Source organism: Molothrus aeneus, chromosome 10 (assembly GCF_037042795.1).
Source record: "Molothrus aeneus isolate 106 chromosome 10, BPBGC_Maene_1.0, whole genome shotgun sequence".
Classification (NCBI taxonomy): domain Eukaryota; kingdom Metazoa; phylum Chordata; class Aves; order Passeriformes; family Icteridae; genus Molothrus; species Molothrus aeneus.
In genome coordinates this window covers 23122277-23146456 of record NC_089655.1, presented here as the reverse complement: position 1 = coordinate 23146456, position 24180 = coordinate 23122277, and the positions used below count along the sequence as shown (strand labels likewise).

Genomic DNA, 24180 nt, shown 5'->3' with positions numbered 1-24180 from the left:
TGTTAATTATCAGAGATCATTTAACGGCTGCACAAAGATCCTGATGTGACGCTCAGGGAAATGAAATTTAGTGCTTAGCTTTAGGGGTTTTGGTCCATTTCTTTGCCTTTGCTTTTTAGTACATTGGGATGACAAAACTCTAAAAGTCTTGCACTTATTATTTACAGTAATAAAGTCTTGGACAGACTGGGACAGATTTTTAATTTGAGCCACTGTTTTCGGAGCTTCTTTGTAAAAAGCAAATTGCTACATGCAAAAAACTCATTTTTTTCCCAGCCAAAACTTGGTATTTTTTAATTGCAGGGGGGAATGCTGTAACAAAGAGACAACTCTGTTGTTAGGGGGTCACAACTAGAGGATTTTTAATGGGGATTCTTGGTGAGGAGAGCAGGGGAATTGCACATACTCGTGGAGAACGGGGCGGACCACGGTGCTGCCGTGGGCGTGGGCATCGTGCAGCAAGGTGTAGAGGTAAGGCAACAGGGTGTATCTTATGTTCAGCACATCCCTGGACATGTCTTCAAATTTTTTATCCCAGGAAGCAGGATCTTGCCTCTGAAAGAGAGTGTTGTTAGAGAAGCTGGGTTGGACTGTGTGAGAAAGTTAAAAAAAGGCAAATCAACACAGCAAAACAAACCGAGGAAATTCCCTCTCTGAAGCAAAGCATCTTCATTTGTTTATTCTTCACCACAGGAGCAAGTGAAAACTGTGGCTGTCACTGTCAGCCCCAGGAGGGGAACTAGGAAGAGGAAGGCTGATAAAAACCCAGGGGAAACAGTAAAAATGTTTAATGCAAAGTGTCCCCAAGGTGTGACACGTCCCAGGGCACGTCACCCATCAGCCCTCTGCTCGCAGCAGGAGCCCGAGGCACCAGGGACCGGTGTCAGGAGAGCCTCAAGTCTTTATTAAATGTAGGAACAATACCTTGGCAAATTGGGTAGCACTGGAAGCACCACGATAACCCTGAATCTGCATTTTGAAGCTTTCAGGGCCCGTGGAAGGTGTGTGCTGTGAGATAAAGCAGTGGCTTTGAAAAGGAGACTTTAATCCATTCGATATTTGCCATCTAAATAGCTCCACTCTGCTGGACCTGAAGCTTTCCCTGGAACACAAGTGCTGTTTCCCTTTTTTTCATTTTCCCAGTTATCTTGTTTTACAGCTTTCTCCACTCCACTCCTTAGCCTTCGTTTAGGCAATTATTTCCCTTTCCTTTCAGCAGAAATACAATATCTGATGGTGGCAAACAGGCAGAGCACACAAATTCCTGAGTCTCACTCCAGCATCTTATTACACTGCCCCGTTTTCTCATTTGTTGTATAATTATGGGCAATTAGGGCTGAGAGCACTGAGGTCAGCTGCCATAAAATCTCCATTGTAGCCCTGCTGTAGCTCATTGAAATCCAAATGGCACAGAGGGGAAAATATGCAGAGTTCAGAGTCAGTGAAAGCAAAGTTAGAAGGGGCTTCCCTCAAGTGCCCAAATCTCAGAGCAGCCCCTCTGTGGGTACAAAACCTCCCAGGTGATGGGGAGGCTCACAGCAGAGCCAGCATGTAAATGATGACAATTTTCATTTGATAAAGAGCCAAAAGTGTTTTGTTTTGTTTCCTACAAGGAATATATTTTTTTCTTTTTTTTTGAGCCAGGGCAGTTGTGCATTGTTCTGTCTGGTTTTGCCTGTGTGTTGCAAAGGCCCAGCTGCTCTGAACTATTAAAAAATTGCAACTCACCCGTGTTCCTTTCTCATTGTGATTCCTGGAAAATGGGTAAAAGGCACCCAGCTGCATCCAGCGGGCACACAACTCATACTGGGAGTCTTTGAAGAAGCCACAGATATCAGCTCCTGTCTGAAATTTTCAGAATAACCCAAATGGAAAACTGTATTATCATGTACAGCATCATGGTAATTAAATAGAAGTTAATAACTCATTAGCTTACATAAGATATTCCAAAGAGACTGAACTCCATCATGCCTGAAAAGAGAAATAAATTGGAGTTACTTGCTGGGTTTTTTTTATGGTTACATAGACAGTTTTTATTACACTACTGATTCAGAAGAGAAAAAACCAAATCCAAGCCCCACAATTTCTCTAATGTGTTGTGTTTTCCTGCTACAGAAGGAGATGGGATGTGGGTGGACAGGAGCAAAGAAAAAAAAAATGAGTGGCAGGACACAGGGCATGGAGGGGCCTGATCCCAAGGGAATTCAAGGAGTTCCCAGCAACTGGTACAGAAGGAAATAAGAAGAAAAAGTGAAAAAGGAATTGACCACAAATTCTGGTTGCTGAACAATATTTTTCAGCTAAAAATCCCAGGAATACAACAAGCAAGGAGGTGAAGGAGAAGCAAAGCCAGGTTGGACAATGCTTGGAGGAGCCTGGCGTGCGTACGGTGTCCAGGGCAGAACTGGATTTAGGGCTTCAAGGTCCCTCCCAACCCAAACCATTCTGCGACTGGGTGTTCCCGGGCACGCAGCCCCTTTCCCTGGCACGTACCAATAATGGATTTGTGCAGCTGGTCCCAGGCTGCCGTGTTGTCCCCCAGCCAGTGTCCCACCCATCTCCCGCTGCTGGGGTACGTGGAGCGGCTGATGACGATCCCACGCTCCTTGGTGGCAGCTTGCAGAGCCCTGCGTTGGGAACAGGCACAGAAACAGCTTACAGGAGAAACACTGCACCAGAAGTTACTGCAGGAGAGCCTCTGAAAAGAAACTTCTGGGTTTGTGTTATCCTAGTGAAGGGCTGAATCATAAACATCCAGTCCCTTCGGGGTTTTTGGGGCAATTCTGCATGATCCAGACACAATCCCAGCAAGGTGGCCAACCTGCAGCTGCAAAGAGAACTGGCAAACGTGAGGGATTAAAAAGGAGTTTTCCAGCTCAGGCTAACTCCTCTGTGGGAAAATAGGAATGTGGGAGAAGTTTTCTGAGCCCATTTTCTAGGTGCTCCACAATGTGTGTGAGGGCACGTCATTCCTTTCTTAAAGTACCCAAAAAGTTGAAGCAACAGTTGGAAAAAATTTAGCAAAAATCAAACCAAAAGGCTCACAAGAGTGAAAACAGAAGTAGCAGGAATATTGTACGTCTCAGGATAAGTTTAGCTGATTAAAAGGTGCTGAAATTAAAAAAAGAAGAAGTGTCAGGGGCTTTTAGTCCCTCCTGAAAGACCAAGGTGACAGTACATCAATATGAATATTAGTCAGAAAATCACCCTGATTAAGTCCCACTGCTCTCCAGTGTGAGAGCCCCATAATTGCCTAAACTGCTGCTTCAATAAGGCACTATTTGCTTATTTTTCTACAGGATTTGCAGCTTTAGTGACACCATAATTACAGTAAAGATACACAAGTCACTTAAATTACTGCAGCAATTAAGCCAGACTAATTTGCCACAATTATTTCCTCCAAGACAAACAGTAACTTTCTGAGGATCCTTTATTCCTTTATAACACATTGTCCAACACTTTAATTCTCTGCTTGCTTTCCCTGTGTCAATAATGCTTTGGAGGTGGCAGCCAAAATTGCAAAAGTGAAGACAGCAAATGTCACGTGTAGAACTGCTCAGGGATGAGCAGGACCTGAGTGTTCAGTGCCTGGAGCCTCAGCTCTGTAGCTCTACGCATGAAAAACAATTATTCAGGTCATAAAGGCTGCATTTACCTCCACAAGGTTCCTGTATTCACTAATAGGGACTCTGGCTATGCAAAAACCTCATTACAAAAGAACAGCATCGAGGCAATATCCCAAAGTTCCTGTGTCTAATGGATGGAGGACTGAAATGACACCAGGTTACATAAAATACTGATGTTCACTTCTCAGGTACAGTCTTTTGTGAGTTTTGTGTGCAAATAATCTTTCTGTTTGGGTGGTTTAGTATCAAAATAAATTATTGCATTTCTTCAGTTTCACAAGTACCCCTTCAGTTACTAACAAAAAATAAATTTGGGCCTGAAATATATGTATATGTATATATTTTGTAGATAACATTCGCTATAAATTTCCAGTGTGAGAGTATCTGTGCGAGCTGTGAGATTTATTGTAGTGATTTCTGTTGCAGTGCCTCACAAAGCAGAGGAAAACAGTTCACATTTAAAACACAGAAACGATGGTGATATTCCTTTTCCCATCAAATTCTTGTCTGCTCCACTGCGTGTGCACAACAAGGTCTTGGCAGGGGTGGCTCTGGTGAGAAACTTCTGGAGCTTCCTCATTTGTGACAGAGCCAAGAGGGACGTGCCCCAGGCTGAGCCCATCACTGAGTGACTTTGGGATAACAGGAATAAGAAAGGGAAAATGTCACTCCCAACAGCAACTGGAGCTGTTCAAACTGCAGGCCCCAAGCATGAGCAATGTGAGAAGAGGAGGGCGGGCAAGCAGGCAAGGAGGATGAAACTTCAAAATTTGCAGCTGTTAATTGGATAGTCAACTCCTATATGCAAATGGACTAAAAATGTGAGATCTCATGACCAAACCCCCTTTTGCTTCCGTATCTTGGCACTATTGGGGCAGAGCCATGGCTGTGGCCATTGAAGGCACTTCAATAAAAATCCACTTTTATTCCTCCTAACTCCTTCTAGCCTCTGTTGCAGCCCCTTGAGGCATCAGAGCATATCCTGGAGGCAGCATGGAACATGCAAAGCACTTACTCCAGGCTGGGTCTGGCTTGGGACCATCCGTACAGGCTGTGGACATCATAGTGTCTGGCTGGGGTCCCGTCTGGGAGGTAGTGTAGACCTTCCATGCATGGAGTTTTGTGGATTAATCCTGTTGACCTATATCCCAGATCTCGTGAAAAGGGAAGAAATATATTTATTATTATAAATAATCACATATTAATCATTTGAGTTACTTTTTCTTAATTTTCATAATCTGTTAGGCATACAGTCTCTTTATACTGTCATTTATTAATAATTATAAAAATAGCATTTCCAAAATGGAGTATTTCCAATATTCCTATGCAGGTGTCTGAGCCTGTCACTTATTTATTTATAATTATAAAAATAGCATTTTCAAAATGGAACATTTCCAATATTCCTATGCAGGTATCTGAGCCTGTGAATGTTTCAATAGTTCAGTTACAGATGCTCTTACTACAGAGGCTCAAAGAATAAACAGAGTAGATCAGAAAATATTTCAAATCTTTTTGAACGCTGTCACACTAATCACATAAACAGAAAAATGGATGTGGTGGGGGTATGATCTGTCTATGTGAATATTAATTTCCTAGAAATTCACGAGAAACCACTCTGAAACCTGAATACAACAGTAAGCAGCGAGAGTATGCTAATAAACCATTAATAAATAATCCTAATTAGTACTACTTTACACCAGTACTTCAGGAAAGCTGAGCTAAGAAAGCGAAGCATTTCAAGCATTTGACTGCTCGCATAAATGGTAATGAGAGGAGACACATGGATATTTTCTAAATATTTAATTAATTGCATTATTCATCTGAGAAAAGTGCAAAAACCAAGAGCTCAATTCTCTGGCATGCCTCAAGCAAAGCACTTAAACACAAAATAGGGACCAAAATCCATATGCAGCGAGGAGCTGGAAAGAACTTTTTTTTCCAAAGTGCTGCACAGCTCCTGCTGAAATATCTGGGCTTGCAGTGTGCCCATAATCTCAGGAATAAAGGGCCACGTCAGTGAGGATCTGTGGGTTTATAAATCCATCTTCATTTCAGCTTTTATTTCCCATATACCAGATAAGAATTTATTTGGGAACCAGAAAAACCTAAAACTCTTGTAAGGAGGAATCAGACTTACGAGGCATGTAGGGGGGATAATTCAGGAGCTCGTTCTTACAGCCACCCATGGCGCCATTCATAAAAGCTGCTGGTTCATTCATGTCCTAAAAACAGAGTAAAACCCCTTAGTTTGCTACAGAACACCATAAATTCTGAATTATACACAAGCAGCGTTGCAGGGTTCCTCAGGAGCCTCAGCTGGGTATCCCATGTTCCATAAAGGGGCTTGCATAAAAAGGCAGGAAAAGGACTTTCCATGAGGGCATGGAGTGATAGAAAAAGGGGGATGGTTCTGAGCTGAAGGAGGGCAAGATTAGATGGGGTTTTGGGAAGGAATTGTTCCCTGTGAGGGTGGGCAGGCCCTGGCACAGGTGCCCAGAGCAGCTGGGGCTGCCCCTGGATCCCCGGCTGTGCCCAAGGCCAGGTTGGACACTGGGGCTGGGAGCACCTGGGGCAGTGGGAGGTGTCCCTGCCCATGGCAGGGAATGGGAATAGAAGATTTATAAGGTCTCCTCCAGAATCAATTCTGTGATTCAGCAATTCTTTGTTTTGAGGGAACAACCTCCAAGATCGTCAAGTCCAACATTTCCTTAATGGGAATTTAACACGGGATACTTCTGCCAGAGCAGTGCAGATACTGGGAATCAAATCTGGGCCCTCTCCACCAGTGTCGGGCAGAGAAAAGCAATCCAGAAATCAGATATGTTTCCACACTTACAGTCCACAGCCCATCAAACTTGAGGCTTTTTAAGGGGTCAGGATTGTTGTAGACCTCCAGGATTTCCCTCTTGTACCACTCCCCCGTGGAATTGCGGAAGAAGTCTGGGAAAGCACAATGGGATACGTATTTCTGTAAAAACAGAAGGAAAACAAGACAGATGAGGGGACCGAAGGTATTCCATAGTTACAACTCTGGAATTAAAAAAAAAAAAAAAAAGACAACAAAAAATAATTGCTTGTTCACTAATTTTTTTGGAAGGCTTAACCAGTTTCTTCAACCTATTCCTGCCATGAGATTTGTCAATGATTTTGCTGCTATTTTAATTGATTAATATCTATATTTGAGTCCAGAACCAAACCATGTCAGTATTTACCTCTACTTGGTCTTCATGAGGCAGTGACTCATTGATTTGGACATTGGGAAGAAACGACCAGACCTAATGGGACAAAGAATATTTTAAATAATCAAGCCACACTAAATACAAACTGAGCATCAACAACACACAGTTAAATACTCATCCCTGGACAGTACCTTGGAATATAAAATTTCTTTGGTATCAGGCCACTGCACGAAGATATTATTGGCCACACCTCTGGTGAAGGCAGGATAATTGGTTTCATTCCCAGAAATGGCTGGATCCTACAAATACAAACACTTTTACCCTTAGGCTCAAAACTCACGTTGAATATATTCTCCATTTTTTGAGGCTGTATTGGAATTTAAAAACAATATTCCAAACTGACCAGGATAATGATAAATCTCATTCCTTCTGCTTTGATTTTGTTGATCAGAGCTGGTAATCCAGCAAAACGTGGGGAAAGGGTGAAGTCCAGGTTCCTATCCATGTAGTCAATATCTACAAATTGGACATCCTGAAGTTAAAAAAAAATAAAAATAATTAATTTTAAATTATTTTCTCCTCTTTTTTGCAAAATATTGAAAATTGGCCAAAATAAGTAAAGCATTGAACTTTCGATGTGTAAAATTGGAAGCAGTGGTAACTTCAGGCTGCAGTTGTTAAATGAATATTACACAATCTATGAGCAAAATAAACCTTTCACTGCTGCATCTAAATTGAGGGGAGAAATTGATACAAAATAGAGAAAAAAAATTATTTGTCTGTACATATGTACACAGAAACTGCACCTATATTTCCATAGCTATAAGGAAACAATGGGAATACCTGTTCTCTATTGAAACATTGATATTACTATATTTAAAATGAATCCACATTCAATTCATAGCATAATTTTGTTAGGACTAGGTGCTATTCCTACTACCCCAACAACAACCTGGGCCAAATCACAGCTGACTTGACACAGAGCATTATGGCAACGAAATTATGCTCTTCCTTTTTCTCCCTGCTGGTTTTTCTTAATCACTGCTCCTTCCTGTCATTCTTTGGTGCGAATAATTAAGAAAATTAAACAGCTTTTAACACAGCCCAGAGTCCATGGCACAAAACCTGCTCTTCTCTACCGCATCGGGGGTGTTTTTGGTGGGTTACTGCTTTAGTGTTTAAATGGATTTAGTCGATTCTACGAAGCCAAAAGCTCAAATTATTTGTTATTTGCTCCCAAAGTTGTTTGCTGCCAACGTACGTGGGGAATCTGAGCCGCCTTCATTTGCTCCACGACCTGGGCGACCTCCGTGTCGTTGGTGTATCCGTAGCGGCACAGCTGGAATCCCAGGGACCAGTAGGGTGGCATGACTGGGCGCCCAATCAGCTGGAAAGAGGAAAGGAGGCTCCTGGTGAGGAGGGGGAAGAGAAACCAACCTGACCCACCAGAGCCCAGCAGCAGCCAGGCTCCTACCTGGGTGTATTCCTGAACGACGAGCTCCGGGGTCGGGCCCAGCACCATGTAGAAGTCGAGGATTCCTCCGATGGTGCGGTAGGTCAGGGCAGGGGTGGGCTGGAAGGTCACATCTGGAAGTGGAGGGAAGGAAGGGAGAAAAGGAGGCCTGGATTTGCCACCGGTGCAAAACACTGACTGTAAAAATGGAGCACGTGGAGGAGGATGGAGAGAGACAATTCACAAAGGTCTGGAGGGACCAGAAAAGGGGGGATGGCTTCCAACTGGCAGAGAGAAGGCTTAGGTGGGATATTGGGAAGAAGTTGTTCCATGTGAGGGGGGTGAGGCCCTGAGGTTGCCCACAGAGGCTGTGGCTGCCCCTGGATCCCTGGAAGTGCCCAGGGCCAGCTTGGACAGGGCTTGGAGTGGCCTGGGACAGTTGGAGGTGTCCGTGCAAGGGGGTTGAACAGGATGAGCTTTAATGTCCCTTCCAACCCAGACTATTCCATGATTTTATGAGATAAAATGAAGGTTTTCTTACCCATTGCATTGCTGTTAAGCAAGAGAACCCCGTGGGCATTACCATCTTCTTCAAGACCCATATAAAATGGATGAACACCATAGGAATTCAACAGGTACTGCAAATAAAATAAAATATATTTTACTGAAAAAACATTGCAAACATTTGCTTATTAACATTTAGTAATAAATTTAATAAAAGATGAGATAATTGCCAAACATAGCAAATAAACTTTAAATGTAGGCACCTGAACCCTCCCTAACCACAAAACAGACCTGCAGAAAGTCACTTGGAGCTTCATAATTTGTCAGGCTTGTCTAGGCTGCTAAGGCAGGAAGGAAAGCACAGGCATTGCTGCACTTAAATTTCACTAATGAGAAGGTGCTTCCTCAGGACAAACCTTTCCCTTCTTTGCAAACAGAACCAGGTGTATGCGTGCTCAGGAGGTGCTGGTGACATTATATTTAATTTTCTCAAAATGTGTTCAGCCTGAACTGGAAGTTAGAGATATAATTAGCTGCTGCTATTTCATTGGCCATTCCCTGATAATTGGAAATTTGCTATCTTGTAGGAAATAAGACAAATAAACAGAGATAAGATTTCTGCTTTACCTGTGCAAGTACTAAATTAATCCCCAAGCAACAGGAATTGTTCTGACTCATGTCTAATTTTCAAAACAATGAGGAGAGGAGAATAAAAAAAGGAGGAACGTGCTGCTACTCCTAAGCCATCTGTCACCTTCCAACATCTGACTGAGGGTCTGAGCTCCTCACATTGTTCTTGCAGGTCACAAATAATGGGTTTACAGAAGACATTTGCCATGGAGACACCATCTAAAATTGTAAACTGATAAATATGCTCAGAGCCAGTGCCCTACACCAGCAGACATCCACTGGATTTTAAAGTCGTGCCGACCAGTTCTGCACTCGTTGGTTCAGAAATCACATTTTCTTCTTCTTTGCCCACTTACAGTTGGAGGCTGGTCCCTGGTGAACATTCCCCAGGTGTTCCAGCTCATGTTGTGTCGGAAGGTGGGGTGCTCCACCTCTCCAAGCCCATAGATGTACTGGGATGCCAAGCGTGTGGAAATCTGGATGAACATGTCACTGAAGGTGAAAGTGGGCAGGGCTGAATTCCAGCTGAAGAGGGAAGAGGAAAGGGAAAATGAGAATACAGCATCCTCAGGGCTGTGTTTCTGGCAGACAATTCCTTTTGAGCCACTCTTTTTCTCTGGAGATCTCACTCTTCAGTAAAAGTGGGCTAAAACTCTTGTGATTATCAAAAAAACTTAAAGGACATGGAATGGGGGTGTGCAAGAATTGCTGAAGAGTTTAGGGACACCAAATCCTCTGTGTCTCTCAGAGAGGAATAGCATGCAGGCATCGTGCACGGCAACTTGTGTCATATTTTGGAAATAGAGAGAAAATGCATTTCAGTACACTGCAACCCTATTTTCCTCCCAGACCAAGCACTGGAGCCACATGGAATATAGTAAACAAAATGCTTTTTACAGTTCACTGAGCTTTCTGTGCAGATTACACTGGAATTGCATTCACAGGTCACATTTATTATAAATCAGCATCTTTCCAATTAGAAATCAAACTGCAGCCCAGTGGGCTCTGCCAGAGAATTTCATTGTTCCAGGAGCTTCAATTGCAGGTTGAATTATTATTCTGGTTGGCAAAGGAAACCCAATTCACAATTAAGTTTTGAGTACTTAAAAAAAATTAAATAAAATTGGTTTTTTGAATAAAAAAACCACACTCAACTGTTCTCTGTTTTCTAACTCTGACTTAATCAAGGAAAAATGAAGCTCCTGCCAGACTCATCTGTTGTGTTACCAAAACAAATCTCGAGTTAGCTGGGACACCACTTCCTGCTATATATCCCCTAACGCAGGGCACTGGGAATATTTCTGTGTCTGCTCTGGGGTGCCCTGACCCCCAGGGCAGCACTGACTTTGACCCTCATTAATGGAGAGAGGCTCCCAGGCTTCAGGATAGACTGGAATCCACCAAAGTGTGGAACAGATTATAGAGAGCAGTGTAGGTGTGTCACTGGGTGAGAAATTGAGGATTTGGGATTTCTAGTATGTTGTGGATGGAAGCAAGATGGAGGGCACAGGGTGTTGTCCTGAATTTTTCTTCTTCATGCCTCTTCCTTCTTCATGGTGGTATTTTGTAATTGGGCAGAAAAGTCTGCATTGGGGGATCTTTGGGATCAGTTATTGGGTTAAAAGGGAAAATAATCCAGGTGTCAGTTCTTAATTGGGTAGTTTAGTCTTAAAAGACCTTGTACCAAGAGATTGTTGGCCATCTTGTGCCTTCTAACAAAAAGCTGCTGAACTCACAGTAGTGAGACTGTTTTACTGCTAAGAAATAATAAACACTTGAGTCCAAACATGAACTATCATCTCAAGTGCCTTCACTCCAGACCCAGAGAAACGGACAACTGGAACCTCCACACTAACCATTCCCCAAAACTGACCCAAATGGCCAATCCTTAAGGAGTGCTGTGGTCACCTAAGGAATATTTTAGGAACTGTAGAAAATCCTTTTCCTCCCAGAAACTCGGGGAGCGCACAAGGAGCAGCCTTCAGAGCCACACTTCAATGTGCTCTTCACTCCAGCACGTGCACAGAGAGAGGGTTTGGCATGAAAAAGGCCACCAAAACCGTGTGGCGCAAAATCCCAAAGGGTGGCAGTGGCTTACATGACCGTCCCCGTGCTCTTGCGGCGCACTTGGATCCCGAAGGGTTTGATCTGGAGCGAGACATCGTAGAGCCGCTCCTGGCTCGAGCTCGTGGGGGAGCTGGGCAGGTTCAGGGGCACAGGGACCTCGTACCGTGGGTTTTGATAATCATAGATCTGTGAAGAAAAATCAGTTTATTTAAACAAGCCCGTTATTTCAAAAATCTGTATCAGATTCAGGTTTCGAACACCTCCTGTGGTATTTCCTTTCAAATGCATGGTCTTGAGCCATTTCTTTCACAGGAATTTGTTGGGGGCAAAAGTATCCCAACCAACCAAACAAAGATTTGTTTTGGATCATGAATGGCTCGTCTAATGATCCACATGAATTTAAAGTATATACTTATATTTAGAATATAGGTGTATATACTTCGTTGTATATACTTTGTACATAGGTGTATATACTTTGCAAGGGTGATGAATAATTTTCTAGTTCTTCTTTCACTCAACTTTTAGGATTCTTTTTCAGGTTTTCTGTATTTTGAAAGCTGATAGAAGGTAGTTTTTTGATGTCTGACCACTTAGCTCAATATTGTTAAACATATGGCAATAAATTACAGTCAAACAACAGTGCATGGACAATTTTAGAATAGAAGTGCAATGGTGGATGTAAAAATAAGCTATAGAGTCATGAGAGCACTTACAGATAAATTACCTGCATATTAACAAAATACTTTCAGTTTCAAAGTTCCTGTTTGACATTACACACATACACTGGCATTATACCTTTGATTCATGTAATTTCTTTGTAAAACTGAGTGCTAGGATTTCAGGACAAAAAAAATGCAAGCTAAGAGCAATAATAATTTCTTAGAAGGAGAGACATATTCACACAAGGCTGCTTCTGTCTGTGAAATATAAATTTGGCCATAAAAAGCCCTTTGACTTCCCATAAATAAAACATTTGAGGAATTCTGGGCTGGCTTTACCTTAAACTGCAGCATGTTGTTGAGATGATATTTCACCTCCAGGCGCAGGGTGCTGATTGGGGCAGTGTAAGCCTCGTTAGCCCTGACCTTGGAGTCATCCAGGCTGAGGGTGGCTACAATTCCAGTGGGGGAATACTGAATATTCTCTATGAAGTAAGGATTGCTGGAGCTGTAGTAGCAGGAAGGAACATTCGGATTTGATGTCTCCTGGTGCAAACAGAAAGGAGTTTCAGGTTAGCAAATCAGCTGGATTTTTTATTAGCTGTTAGCATGGAATCTTGTTTTTAATCAGATCTGTGTCAAATGTGGAATTGGGGGGAAAATTAATGGAATCCTGAATAAAGAAATAATACAGAATAATCTCTATGCTGACTCAGGTGTAATGAAGCCATCCAGTGAAGGCTGTGGAAATAGTTCAGTCAGGAAACTGAATCCTTGTGCAATTAAGAAGGATTTAATTTTCCCATCTCTGTGATCTTCAGATCAATCCCTCAACATGGTTTAATCTTGGCTTGTGGGAATTCCTAAACTTCGTCCCTTTTAATCCCATTTCTCTCTGGCTGCCTCGAAGGAGATGTGCCCAAAACCCACTTCATACTCAGGCAGCATCAGAGCAGATCTTTCACTGGCTTTATTCACACAAATTATCCTTAATATATCCAGTGAAAATTACATCCTACTCATCTGAGATCTCCTGACATTTGGAAATGTCCAAAATCACAAAAAATCCTTTTAGTAGTGCAACAAAACCAGAGCAGCTCATCAACTGCTTCAGCAGGTGCTGGTGCAGGAGCAGCCAGCACTGAATTTTGGATTTCATTCCTATAGGAAAGGCCCAAAATGGGCATTTTAGATTTAGAAGAACAGGCAGTAACTAAGTTGGAGGCACCCTCTGAAGTTCAGCCCTGCCAGGCCATGTTGCTCCCACATGTTTATTAATAATTGATGATATTAATACATAAAACCATGTGTAAAAGAACTTCATGTTAAAGTAGCTCCTTGATGCAGATATAAACAAGTTCACAAACGAATCAAGATTTTTGTGGGATTCAAGGATTCCCTGTCAAACTGAGATCCAGAGGAATTAATGTGACTTAAAATGTCCCTTAGTGACATGGAGAGGCTGAGCCTCGCAGGCCACAGCGCCACTGAGGCAGAAGGGGCAGCTGAAGATGCTCTTCTGATTTTTAATTAGCTCTAATATTATTTCTGTTCATCTCTCAGAAAAATCATTTTTCCTCAACTCCTGATACAATGTGGTAGAATTTAAATGGTTGTCAGCTACTGAGGTAAATAAAATCCACCAGTACAGTCCAGCTGAGGCCCATTTTATTTAAACCTGACAAATCTCCCAGACCACTTTTATTCTGTAACAACCACAAAGGAAATCCTTTTATTCTGGATTTTTTTTTGTCCAATTAGTTTAGAGAAATAATGACTTACTTCCCAGGAACAGCCGCGTTGTTGACATTTTTCTTTTGTTGCGTTAGGGCCGGGATGACAATCAAATCTTTCATTGACATTCATATTTTGAGTCCATTTGATTGTGTAAGATTTTCCCAGTTCAAGCTGAAGCCCTTTTATAACAGCAACCTTATAAATATGAAACAATAAACAGTTATTAAATGTTACATCCCATCCAGCTTTCCTTCCGTCAGAAGAGTTGCTGGTCCTTCAGTATAATATACTTAAAAACTGATAATTCACAAAATCCCATCCTGTAAGATTTGATACAGTCTCACTTTAGTCACACACAACTGATATTTTTACAGATTAAATCTGAAGAATTAAGCCTCTAAAAATACGGAGTTCATGCCACAGCTTCCTTGGAAGCAAACAGGAATAAATACATGAAACAAGCTGTCTGCTGCACTGCAAGCATGACTTAGATGCACTTTTATGCAGCGGAGTTGAATGCAATTGTACTTTTATTCTGTAATAAAATTCACATTGTATTTCATTGAAACAACATTGGCATGGGTACTGTCCTTTGCAATATATAAAATAAAGTTGGTGCAATTTTAAATATGTTTACTTTCCACTTCCTTGTTATTGCTTTACCTTTGTGGCAGGATCATAGGTGATATCAGGGGTATAATCCTGCAGAGCATTGTTCTGAAACACAGAAACTGATCCTATTTCCCGGGACAATCCCAATATCTTGATTTCCTCAAATTTCAGGTTGTTTGGATCAGCATAATTGCTGTGTGTAGCAGTCATTTGTAGAACATTCTGAAAAATAATACAGTGGTCATATTTTTCTTTTAAAAAATCTGCCAAAAGTCCTCCTGATTTAACTTTTTTTTTTCTATGAATATTTTCACATTGCAGCATAAAAAAAACAATATATTTTTCCACATATATTAATTATTGCTCTGCTTGTTGGTATCACAATAAGGCTTTTCTACCATGTATAAAACAATATTCAGAGTTGTGTTTCAGCTTTTCTTCCTTGCTTGGGAAATAAAGAAAGGCTGGGGTGGGTCTGTGACAGGGCAGATAAACTCCAGACTCACTGGGTTCCAACATCCAAAGGTTCTCACTTCTCTTGATACAAAAATACCACCCATATATAAAAATACCACTTCATATATAAAAATACCACTTCATATTCCGTGCCATTAATTATTTTTACATGGAGAGTCCAAGCAGAGGAAGTGCACCATGGCTGTGACACGTGTGTGGAACTTTCCAATTGCCCTCCCTGGGAACGTTGAGGTTAATTGTTAATTGCTAATTCAGTGTCATCACAGTCAAGCCATGATTTGGCTGCTGGAGTCTCAAACTCCAACAGCATCTGGGATTGTCTTATCTACAAACGATTCTTTGATTAGTTATGATTTTAAAAATTACTAATTCATCTGCTTCACTCATGTTCCTCTGCATTCTCTCACTCAGTTTGTGCTCTTTCATCATGGCAAAGGAATGAATACCTTTACCCAAGATTAATGTTGTTATTATCATTGTACAGATAATATGTTATATAATTATTACGGTATTACATAACATGTTGTTGGCAATCCTTGTTTTGTGATAGTTACTGTCAATATTAGATAGAAACACTATCAGGACTCCACCCTGATGTCCACAAACCCTGCAAAGGCACTTTCAGCTTAAAATAACACAATAAAACATAATAATAACACAATAAAACGTAATCCCGATGTAGTTTCTGAGGGTTCAGACAAGGTGTGGGTCTCCCTCACTCTTTGGAGACATTCAGCTGTATTTTCACAGTATAAAAATACATATTTTTTACAGTGCCACTATTTTAAGAATCACAAACACACCATTCTTGTCCTTTTTGACTCTGCTTTCAATGTCTCTTGTGCTTTAGACTTCTCTTGTTCAGTGAATATTGCTGCTGAGTTTATTACGTGGAAGGAAATAGGAGTTATTTAGATATTTCTATTAAATAGAGGAAAAAACACCACAGATTTCATCCCAGTTAAATGGGAGTATTTTGAATATGATTCCTCTTGGCTTTGGCAAATGTTTTGTTTTCCAGCAAATCTTACAGGAGAATAAAGAGAGAAAAGAATGCTCTTAAAAGATTCTGGATAAAAATCAGAAATTAAAATCAAATACTTACGTTGGAAACTTTAAACTCATAGTAAATGTAGGCTTTCTTGTCAATTGTACCTAAAAGGTAAAGAAAGAGGTTACAGTTGGAGTGCAGAAAAGAATAAAATTAAAGTAGGGCTGTGCCACTGCTAGAGACCAAAAAACTGTTAATTATCAGGACTGCATTCAAAGCTGCACTAAGCAACTCAAATATTTACTAATGTTTCTTTGAGGAACTGAAATGTCCCTTTTTCCTTTGGCCAGCCTCCCAGGAGGCCTAATTTTTTCCACGAAAATGCAGTGAAAGCAGCTCTTCTAAAATGTAGTGGGTTTTTTATTGTACCGTTATTTCTTCTTAGTTTGTCTTAAATATAAAAGTTTTGATCAAAACTAATCCTTTAATGTAACCTAAATAAGGGTTCTTCATATAAAGATAACGGTGATGATGATGATAATGATAAATGCCATGGAACCATAAGAGAGGAAATAACACATGACCAGGAAAAAGAAATACAAAAGTGTGGTCAAAGTCACTTTTCTTTTTTCCCCCACATACAAAAAGACAAATCCTGCCATCACGAGCAAATTGCAAATGGTTCCCCCTGTAAAACTGCAAGAACTGTAAGTTTTGGGCAGGCCATAAAATGATGAAATGTTTTATTGCTCTGTTTGGCAGCAGCGGGGAGGGCAGTAATGGCTTTGTTATTTTAGGCCAGAGGAGCACGCGGAGCTGTCACCCCCGTGCACAGCAGCCACCCAAGGCCTGCTGGATTTATGGCAGCAATAATCAGCTGAAGCACTGCTCTATTTCTTAAAAGCAGCCCCAGCTTTCACTAAATTCCCAAAAGCAGAGGCTTGGGAGTTTTCCTGGGAGATACGATTGGTACAGGCCACAAGGAAAAGGAGATGTGCAGTGTATAAAGTTTTCCAATACTGATGTTCAGATACCTCCCTGGATGGGCAGTGGTTTGCTTAAATCCCATGGGAAAATCCCATCCTGTCACCTCCTGACAATCTAAAGATTTCTCCTGAAAACCAGAGGTTTGATCTTAGAGCCTTGTGTCTTTTTTCTTAACTTCTGCAGAATTAAGTCGTGACTTCAATCTTACATTAATAACAGTCACAGTTTTCTGCTTCAAAGTGATGAAAACCATTTGATTTATGAGCAAGTAGCAGCAGCGTGTTGCAATATCTTCTTTTCCAGCAGGAACATTGAAATTTGAGCACATTAGATCTTTGTTAACCGTATTTATTTCACTGTTGGTGGCTGCTCACCTGTGGATTCTCCATCATCCCAGAACAAATCCCCAGAAGCTTCATTGTTGATATCCAGGGCAATGATGAGTCCCATTGGATTCTTGCGGCTGTGGAAAGAGAGATTTATGTGTGTAATAAACATCTGAACATTCTTGGTGCTTCCTCCATGTTCATGCAAGAGTGAAACATCCAACAGGGTCACAAATCCTTGGAGAATTGCCTTGATTAAGCTTAATCCTTGGTTTCCTTTCATTTTCATGCAAATGGATTAAAATACTCGGTGAATTTTAAAATTCCTATGCAAATAATTCCTCACTGAAGGTGTGGAAGCGAGGTTTGGATCACAGATATTCCCACATTTCAAGGTGAAAATCCTAAATACAATGGGCTGCTGTTATTTGTAGCCTAGAAGTCCTCAGCCCCATTAAGGGGAAAAAAATAAATGTTAAAACTGTTCTGTTTGGGATCCTACCTTGCCACTGTGGTGGTGCTTGGTTTCTGAGTAGGGAAAATGTATCCTCCTCTCAGGTGCAGCCCCATTTTGTCTCCTGGGGTTGGCATATTGTACCACACTTTCTTCAGTTGCACTGGTTCACCCTGATGGACAGAGATTGAAAAGAGAGCAGGATTTTATATTATCCACTGCTGGGAGTGTTTTCTTAAGTCCCGAGTTTCATCAAACTGTTCCTTATAAAAAAAGCTTAAGTTATGTAAAGATCTATGGGCTAATGGGCACATAAAATATAATATATATTATAATATATATTATATATATCATAAAATATAATATATATATAATATAATTGCATATCACTCTGATTTAATGTCATAATCTGAGCCCTTTCTTGAGGTGTCAGTTCTTGTGCTGATCCCACCACCCTTCATCCCTTGCCTCCCAGGTAACCCCAAAGTCTTTCCTTCAGGTCTCTGTCCCCAAAGCAGAGCTACCAATTCTATTTCATCACAATCCCATTTAGAAAATGATGTAATATCCCATAATATCCCTGCATTTCCTTACCGTGTCATACTCATACCACTCTGCCTCAGGAAAGTACACACGAGTGGAATTCACACCCTAGAAGTGAATAAAGAAACAACGTGCAAGTTTCAACTTAATCAGATAAACTCAATTTTCCAATAATGAAGTTCAGTGTGAGAAGAAAATCACTGACATTCCTACACTTTGCTGTTTCCTGGTGTTGAGGATGGTCCAGACAGGGGGAAGGGCAACCCATGCAGATTTCTGCAAAACTGCTGGGGTGTAACTGAACTGCTGCTCTGCAAAGTGGCAGTTCATTGAAAGCCACCCAAAGCCACAATGCTTCAAACCCAGTGAACCAGATCCTATCCACAGATATCTCTACCATCTTTATTTCCATTTATTTTGGGGCTGACGCCTTCCAGATTCTTACTTTCCCTTTGTCTTTAACAAATGTTTTATGTTTCTCCATGGCAAATGTGTTGCTGGCAGGAGAAATCATTATTTACAAGATTCTGCCACAGAATAAGCCACGACCTTTTTGTTTTCTTCTTGTACCACAGGGAAGCTGAAATGCAGCAAGAGGAGCTGACTCCAAAGGAAATTCAGAGAGGAATTCTGAAGGAATCCCAGAGGTGATATGAAGATGAGGTAAAGCAGAATATCAGACCAGATATCCCTGACTCCATAGAAGACTGGAAAACAGGAGCAGGATTTAACTGAGAGATTTTCTGTTTCAGCAGGGGTAAAAATGTGCTGTGGGCTCTCTCACTGGAAGCAATAAATGAAGGAGAGGGAGCTGGTGTCTCCACATGGCCTGTGACCACCAGACAGATCCCAAACCAGCCAAACCTACCGGCTCAAGAACAGGGGAAATCAGCAGCCCAGGGCCCCACAGGAACTGCCTGTCGATGTCCCAGGTTATTTCATCAGAGTAGAACCTGAATAAATGTGAAGGACAGAGCAGAAATTGAGTTTTTTTTGTGATTTATATCAGCAGCAACCTCAAGGTTTCAGGGTACTGATTGTTCACAGTCATGACTAAAGGATGCTATACAAAAATCACCTCCTGATTAGGCCAAAATGGGATTTCACCGATTGGGAAGCCACCTACAGATTCCCCAATGTGCATTTTCACAGGATAGAGGTTTAGGAAGTCCCCCAGCAGTAAGAAATGAGTCAGATTTCCCTCTTGCTTATACACTCCCAGACTCACTCGTGGAGCAGGGGCCTGGTGACCGTGTCCCCCCGGGTGTGAGCTTTGTAGAGCAGCGTGTACAGGTAGGGCAGCAAAGTGTAGCGAATGTTCAGGTAGTGCTTGGAGCTGTTCACCAGCAAGGAGTTGGATCCAAACACAGCTGGATCTTGATGCTGCAAACAAATATCCACTGTTTTTATCGCCAGGTTTTCAGAAACACTTTGCCAAACGTGTGAAAAGCTGTTTCAGCTGGGGTTTTGTGGGGCAGCTCTGCACTGGGTTCTCCTTTCTGGTGCTGAGACCTGGTGTCCTGTCCCTCCTTATCCATCAGGGTTATTCCAGGACTCATCCTGGCACTCATGTTCATGCCAAGGAGCTCCCAGGGCTCAGCCTGGTGGCTCACACAGGCCTCAGTGTTCCTTGGTGGTTTGAGCAACCAATATTCATAAAACTGTTACCAATCAACTGCATTCTCAATTAACCCTTATGGAACCCAGCCTCTCCCATCTGTAATTTCATAAAGACAGCTTCAGGTTTTGTTTTCAAGCTACTCAGTGAGAGTGAGGATTAGAAGTAGCATTAAAGGAAATGTTGTTATGCAACACAAAGCAGTTTTGAACAGAAAGCACAACTTACTATGACGTATTCACTATTGTGGTTCCTGGAAAATGGATAAAATGCTCCCACTTGCATCCATCGTCTGCAAAGCTCTTCTGTGGTGTCTTCAAAGAAACCACAAATATCTGCTCCAACCTTAAAAAAAAATTTTTAAAAATCAGAATGTGCTGGATGTACAGCGCACCTCAAAAGGTGCAACATATTTGTAACTTTCCTCTCCTGAATCCAGCTGTGCTGTCCAAAAAATTAAACTGACCCCTCACTAACACTGCCCATCATTCTGCTTCTTCCAAATTTTACCTTCCTGTTTGGTGATCATATGCACGGGGAAAAAAGCTTCAAAGCCAAATTTAAATCACAAAAAGGATTCTGGTTATTTCCCTTCTAAGTCTCTAATGTCTCTAATTTGATGTCTCTAATTTGAAATTATAAGAATACCAGGAATTGTTTCACATCCCCCACCGGTGTTAAAAACTGCTACAATAAGAGGTAGATTGGGATATATAAGATAATAAGTTTGTTACCCAGTTTTATGTCACTACAGCCACAAAAATCAAACAGCCTAAATCAAAAATCGATGATTGAAAAAGAAATGTCCAAAAGAGATTCCTAAAAAGGGTTGATTTTGAGGTGCCAGTGTAAGTGGTTATTTCGAGAGTGCTTGGTTAGGTAATCTGTTCTCTGATTTTAAAGGATGGCAGGAACTGATGTCCTACATAAGGAATTCCAAAGAGGTTGAACTCCAGCATTCCAGGGATTGACCATCTCAGCTGGTCCCACGTGGCTGCATTGTCCCCCAGCCAGTGTCCCCCGAACTTTCCTGATCCTGCAAAAGTGGACCTCGAGATGAGGAAGCTTCTCTTTCCTGGGAACAATGTCTCGATGGCTCTGGAAAGGAATGAGGCTGGAGTCACACAGAGGAAAACACAGCTCAAATGTTGAAAATTCTGAACTAAGCAGATTCACACCGATTTGCACTGATTATTCATCCCAAGGATGGGAGCCCCTTTGCAGGTGTGTTTTAGCAAGGTTCAAGAGATTAATTTGAAATAATCTCTTTACACAGCTCTGGCAGCCAATTTGTGGCTTTTCCTACCAACTCCAGGTTGTGGATTTTGCCTTGGCTAAATTAGCTCAAAGGCAACACAGCCTTTTCCAGGAATCTCATTCCTTTAGCAGCCACATTTTGTGGTGCTTTGGAAAACACAGGTCATGGACTGTTCTGAAACCTTTCTGCAGGATTTTAGCTTGCATTCCTTACTTCCTAGTGGATAGGGTCATGGAATATCCGTAAAGATTGTGGACATCATATTGCTTGCCCCATCTCTGCACTGCATCCAGGCAAAGCGTCTTGGAGTACATGAGTCTGTCGAGGATCCCTTGAAGGAAGGCATACAAACAGCACTGGTAAGGTACATTTTTATTATTAATATTTCCAATCTTTAATGCACATTTATGATATCCAAGCCCCTTTTTTCTCTTTATTCTTTCACCCAGGCAGTTTAATTACTCCAAAACCGAAATGCTGCTCTTGGCTGTTGGTTTGTTCTGTGATAGTTCCACTCCTGAGCTTTGCACCCATCCAGGGCACTGGGAGCTGTGCTCTAAATTCCTGAATCACCATCGGACAGCACACTGGCAAAGGTTACTTAAATCTACTATTAATGCTAACTATGAACTCCATTTTAGTTCTGCAAATATCTGAAAAACTATTGACAGTGCAAGAGGATCATCGCATTATCAGACATAATTAAGGCAATGACAATATCCAGTATTTATTTGATGAGATAAAAGAGGCAGTTCTATAAGCCACACCTGAAGTATACAAATACAAGCACATAAATGTTGTTTTCTGTCAATAGGAATGTCCAAACCCCACCCATAGGAACTACACTAAAATCATGTTGTATCCTTGAAGGCAATTAACATTTTATTTGATATTTTATTATTCTGATTAAAGTAGGTGGACTTACTGGGAGTGTAAGGAGGGTAGTTTAACTCATTGTCTGCACAACCTTTTTTTGAGCCTTGAACAAAGCTGCACACTTCATTCATGTCCTGGAAAGGAAATATGCAGGATGAAATAAAGTTGCCTTAAGTACATTTCCCTAAAAAAGTCTTCCACTCTATTCTGTCATCCTTTAAGGAACCACTAGTAGCTATTCTTCAATGTCTCCTTTCTGACTGCAAAAGGACCTTTCAATCCAATAAAAATTCAGTGTGATAAACACCTGCTATCACCCATATTTTAAAAAATAAAAATAAAAATCTTGAATTACTCACAATCCATATTCCATCATAGGGCACCATGTCATAGAACAATTTGCACTCGTTCACCCACCAGTCTGTGCCCTCAGCGCTGGTGTAGTCTGGGAACACAGTTTCCCCTGGCCACACCTGGAATATTCAAAGGAAAATAATTAATGAAACTTTGAATGAGATTAAAAAAACTGTCAAAGGATCATAGAACTGCTCAGGTTGGATGGGAGGTTGAAGAACACAAAAGAGTATGAATTTCTTAACTTTGAATTTTTCAATTGCTTTTCTTGTGAGTCAACAATACACAGCTGAGAAAATTCTCAATAGAAGTTAAGTTTATAAATTAAAAGGATAATGTGGGATCTGGCTCTTCAATTGCTACTGGAAATAAATAGGAGCTGGCTGATGAAATGTCCCTTGAGCCTTCAAACTACCCTTTGATGTAAAAAAAATGTTAATGTAAAAAAAATAGGGTTAATGTGAGCAAGTGTAATTTTAATTGCTATTTTAGTTCTATTTTTCTTTAAAAAATTAAAATTAAAATTAAAAAAATATAATTTTGATGTAGAATCAATGAAAAATGCCTTTTAAATGTAAACAATTGGAAAAAAAAAAAAAGCTAAGAAAGGTTGAGAATTATCACAGTCTACAAGAGACCTTACAAACTTTGCTCTCCCTGAGAGCCAAGTCCCCTGGGCTAAAGCAAATCACAACAGTGACAACAGATGAAATTCAAGCGTGTACAACCAGTTACCTCCCCAACCAGCGCTGTTCCATCTGACTCATTGACCCAGACGTTCCTCTCCGTTCCCCTGACGTAGCTGCCATAGGGACTTCCATCAGCCATTTTTTGGGTGCTAATAGCAGGATCCTAAAGAAATTAGAAAACCACAAAGAGAAGAAGAAATCAGGATATTCCATCCATTATTACAGGCTGTAAATGAAGTAATTGCATGGAATAAGAATAATAATAATAAATAACTGTAATGAAAGGGTTCACAAGGGAAAAAATGAGTAATTAAGTGCTTACCAATATGATGATGTATTTTTGTCCACGGTCATGCAAATAAGATGCAAATTGAGGGAGGTCTTTGAATTTCTCTTTGTCATAAGTAAAATCTTTCCTCTTCTCCATGTAATCAATATCAATGACTTGGATATCCTGAAAGAGAAAGGAGTTCAGCTTTTCCATGAGAAGTGATAGGTAAGGATTTTTATTATTTTTCTTCCCAAATATTAGCTGAATATAAGGCTATTTTTATTCTATTGAAGACATGAGGTTCATGTCCCCTACAGTCTAATTTTAAAAGTTAATTGTACTTTGCCTTTGACTGTCAATTAAGAATAATATATGGTTCCATAACTGTCCATAGGAAAATAAAAAATGTTTCAAGAGAAGAAAAATGGATGGAGTTGGAAAGAATAAAAGAAAAATTATTACAAGAAAGTGTTTGAATAAATCTAACTGCAGTTAGATGGGACACCCCTGGATGGGATGAGAAAATTCAATGCTCCACCCCTCATCCAATGTTCTGATAATGGGTCTAACATCAAAATGCCCAAAAACCTTTGGCACCACAGGTTTCCCAACCCAAGCTCATGGAAAACGAGCCAGCTGTGGGATCTCAGAGTGCTCCCCAGCCCCATACTCACGTAGGGCAGTCCAACATCCCTGTTCCTCTCCACCACTTCCTTCACCTCGTCCAGGGACAGGTACCCATAGCGGCAGAGCTGGAATCCCAGGTTCCAGTAGGCAGGCAGTGCTGGCAGTCCCACAAGCTGGGAGGGGAAAACACAAACCCCACGTGCTGCTGGACACCCTGTGTCACCCCATTCCCTTTCCCTGCT

General features: G+C 41.1%; 1 protein-coding gene across 1 annotated transcript in view; it reads right to left on the bottom strand.

The window, feature by feature from the left end:
• Positions 1 to 24180, bottom strand: part of SI (sucrase-isomaltase) — a 43237-nt gene that overhangs the window by 5697 nt on the left and 13360 nt on the right. Inside the window, exons 9-40 of the mRNA XM_066556436.1 lie at positions 23986 to 24111; positions 23363 to 23494; positions 23087 to 23203; positions 22357 to 22470; positions 22047 to 22131; positions 21335 to 21452; positions 20790 to 20961; positions 20092 to 20208; positions 19474 to 19628; positions 19114 to 19198; positions 18297 to 18353; positions 17751 to 17875; positions 17297 to 17385; positions 16050 to 16099; positions 14519 to 14689; positions 13901 to 14050; positions 12458 to 12664; positions 11491 to 11645; positions 9749 to 9917; positions 8800 to 8896; positions 8280 to 8392; positions 8067 to 8192; positions 7209 to 7337; positions 6997 to 7104; positions 6839 to 6901; positions 6463 to 6594; positions 5764 to 5848; positions 4642 to 4780; positions 2494 to 2627; positions 1937 to 1971; positions 1729 to 1845; positions 407 to 555 (exon numbers count right to left, since the gene is read on the bottom strand). Of these exons, the coding sequence (XP_066412533.1) occupies positions 407 to 555; positions 1729 to 1845; positions 1937 to 1971; positions 2494 to 2627; positions 4642 to 4780; positions 5764 to 5848; positions 6463 to 6594; positions 6839 to 6901; positions 6997 to 7104; positions 7209 to 7337; positions 8067 to 8192; positions 8280 to 8392; positions 8800 to 8896; positions 9749 to 9917; positions 11491 to 11645; positions 12458 to 12664; positions 13901 to 14050; positions 14519 to 14689; positions 16050 to 16099; positions 17297 to 17385; positions 17751 to 17875; positions 18297 to 18353; positions 19114 to 19198; positions 19474 to 19628; positions 20092 to 20208; positions 20790 to 20961; positions 21335 to 21452; positions 22047 to 22131; positions 22357 to 22470; positions 23087 to 23203; positions 23363 to 23494; positions 23986 to 24111 (3821 nt within the window). The remainder of the gene's footprint in view (positions 1 to 406; positions 556 to 1728; positions 1846 to 1936; positions 1972 to 2493; positions 2628 to 4641; positions 4781 to 5763; positions 5849 to 6462; positions 6595 to 6838; positions 6902 to 6996; positions 7105 to 7208; positions 7338 to 8066; positions 8193 to 8279; positions 8393 to 8799; positions 8897 to 9748; positions 9918 to 11490; positions 11646 to 12457; positions 12665 to 13900; positions 14051 to 14518; positions 14690 to 16049; positions 16100 to 17296; positions 17386 to 17750; positions 17876 to 18296; positions 18354 to 19113; positions 19199 to 19473; positions 19629 to 20091; positions 20209 to 20789; positions 20962 to 21334; positions 21453 to 22046; positions 22132 to 22356; positions 22471 to 23086; positions 23204 to 23362; positions 23495 to 23985; positions 24112 to 24180) is intronic.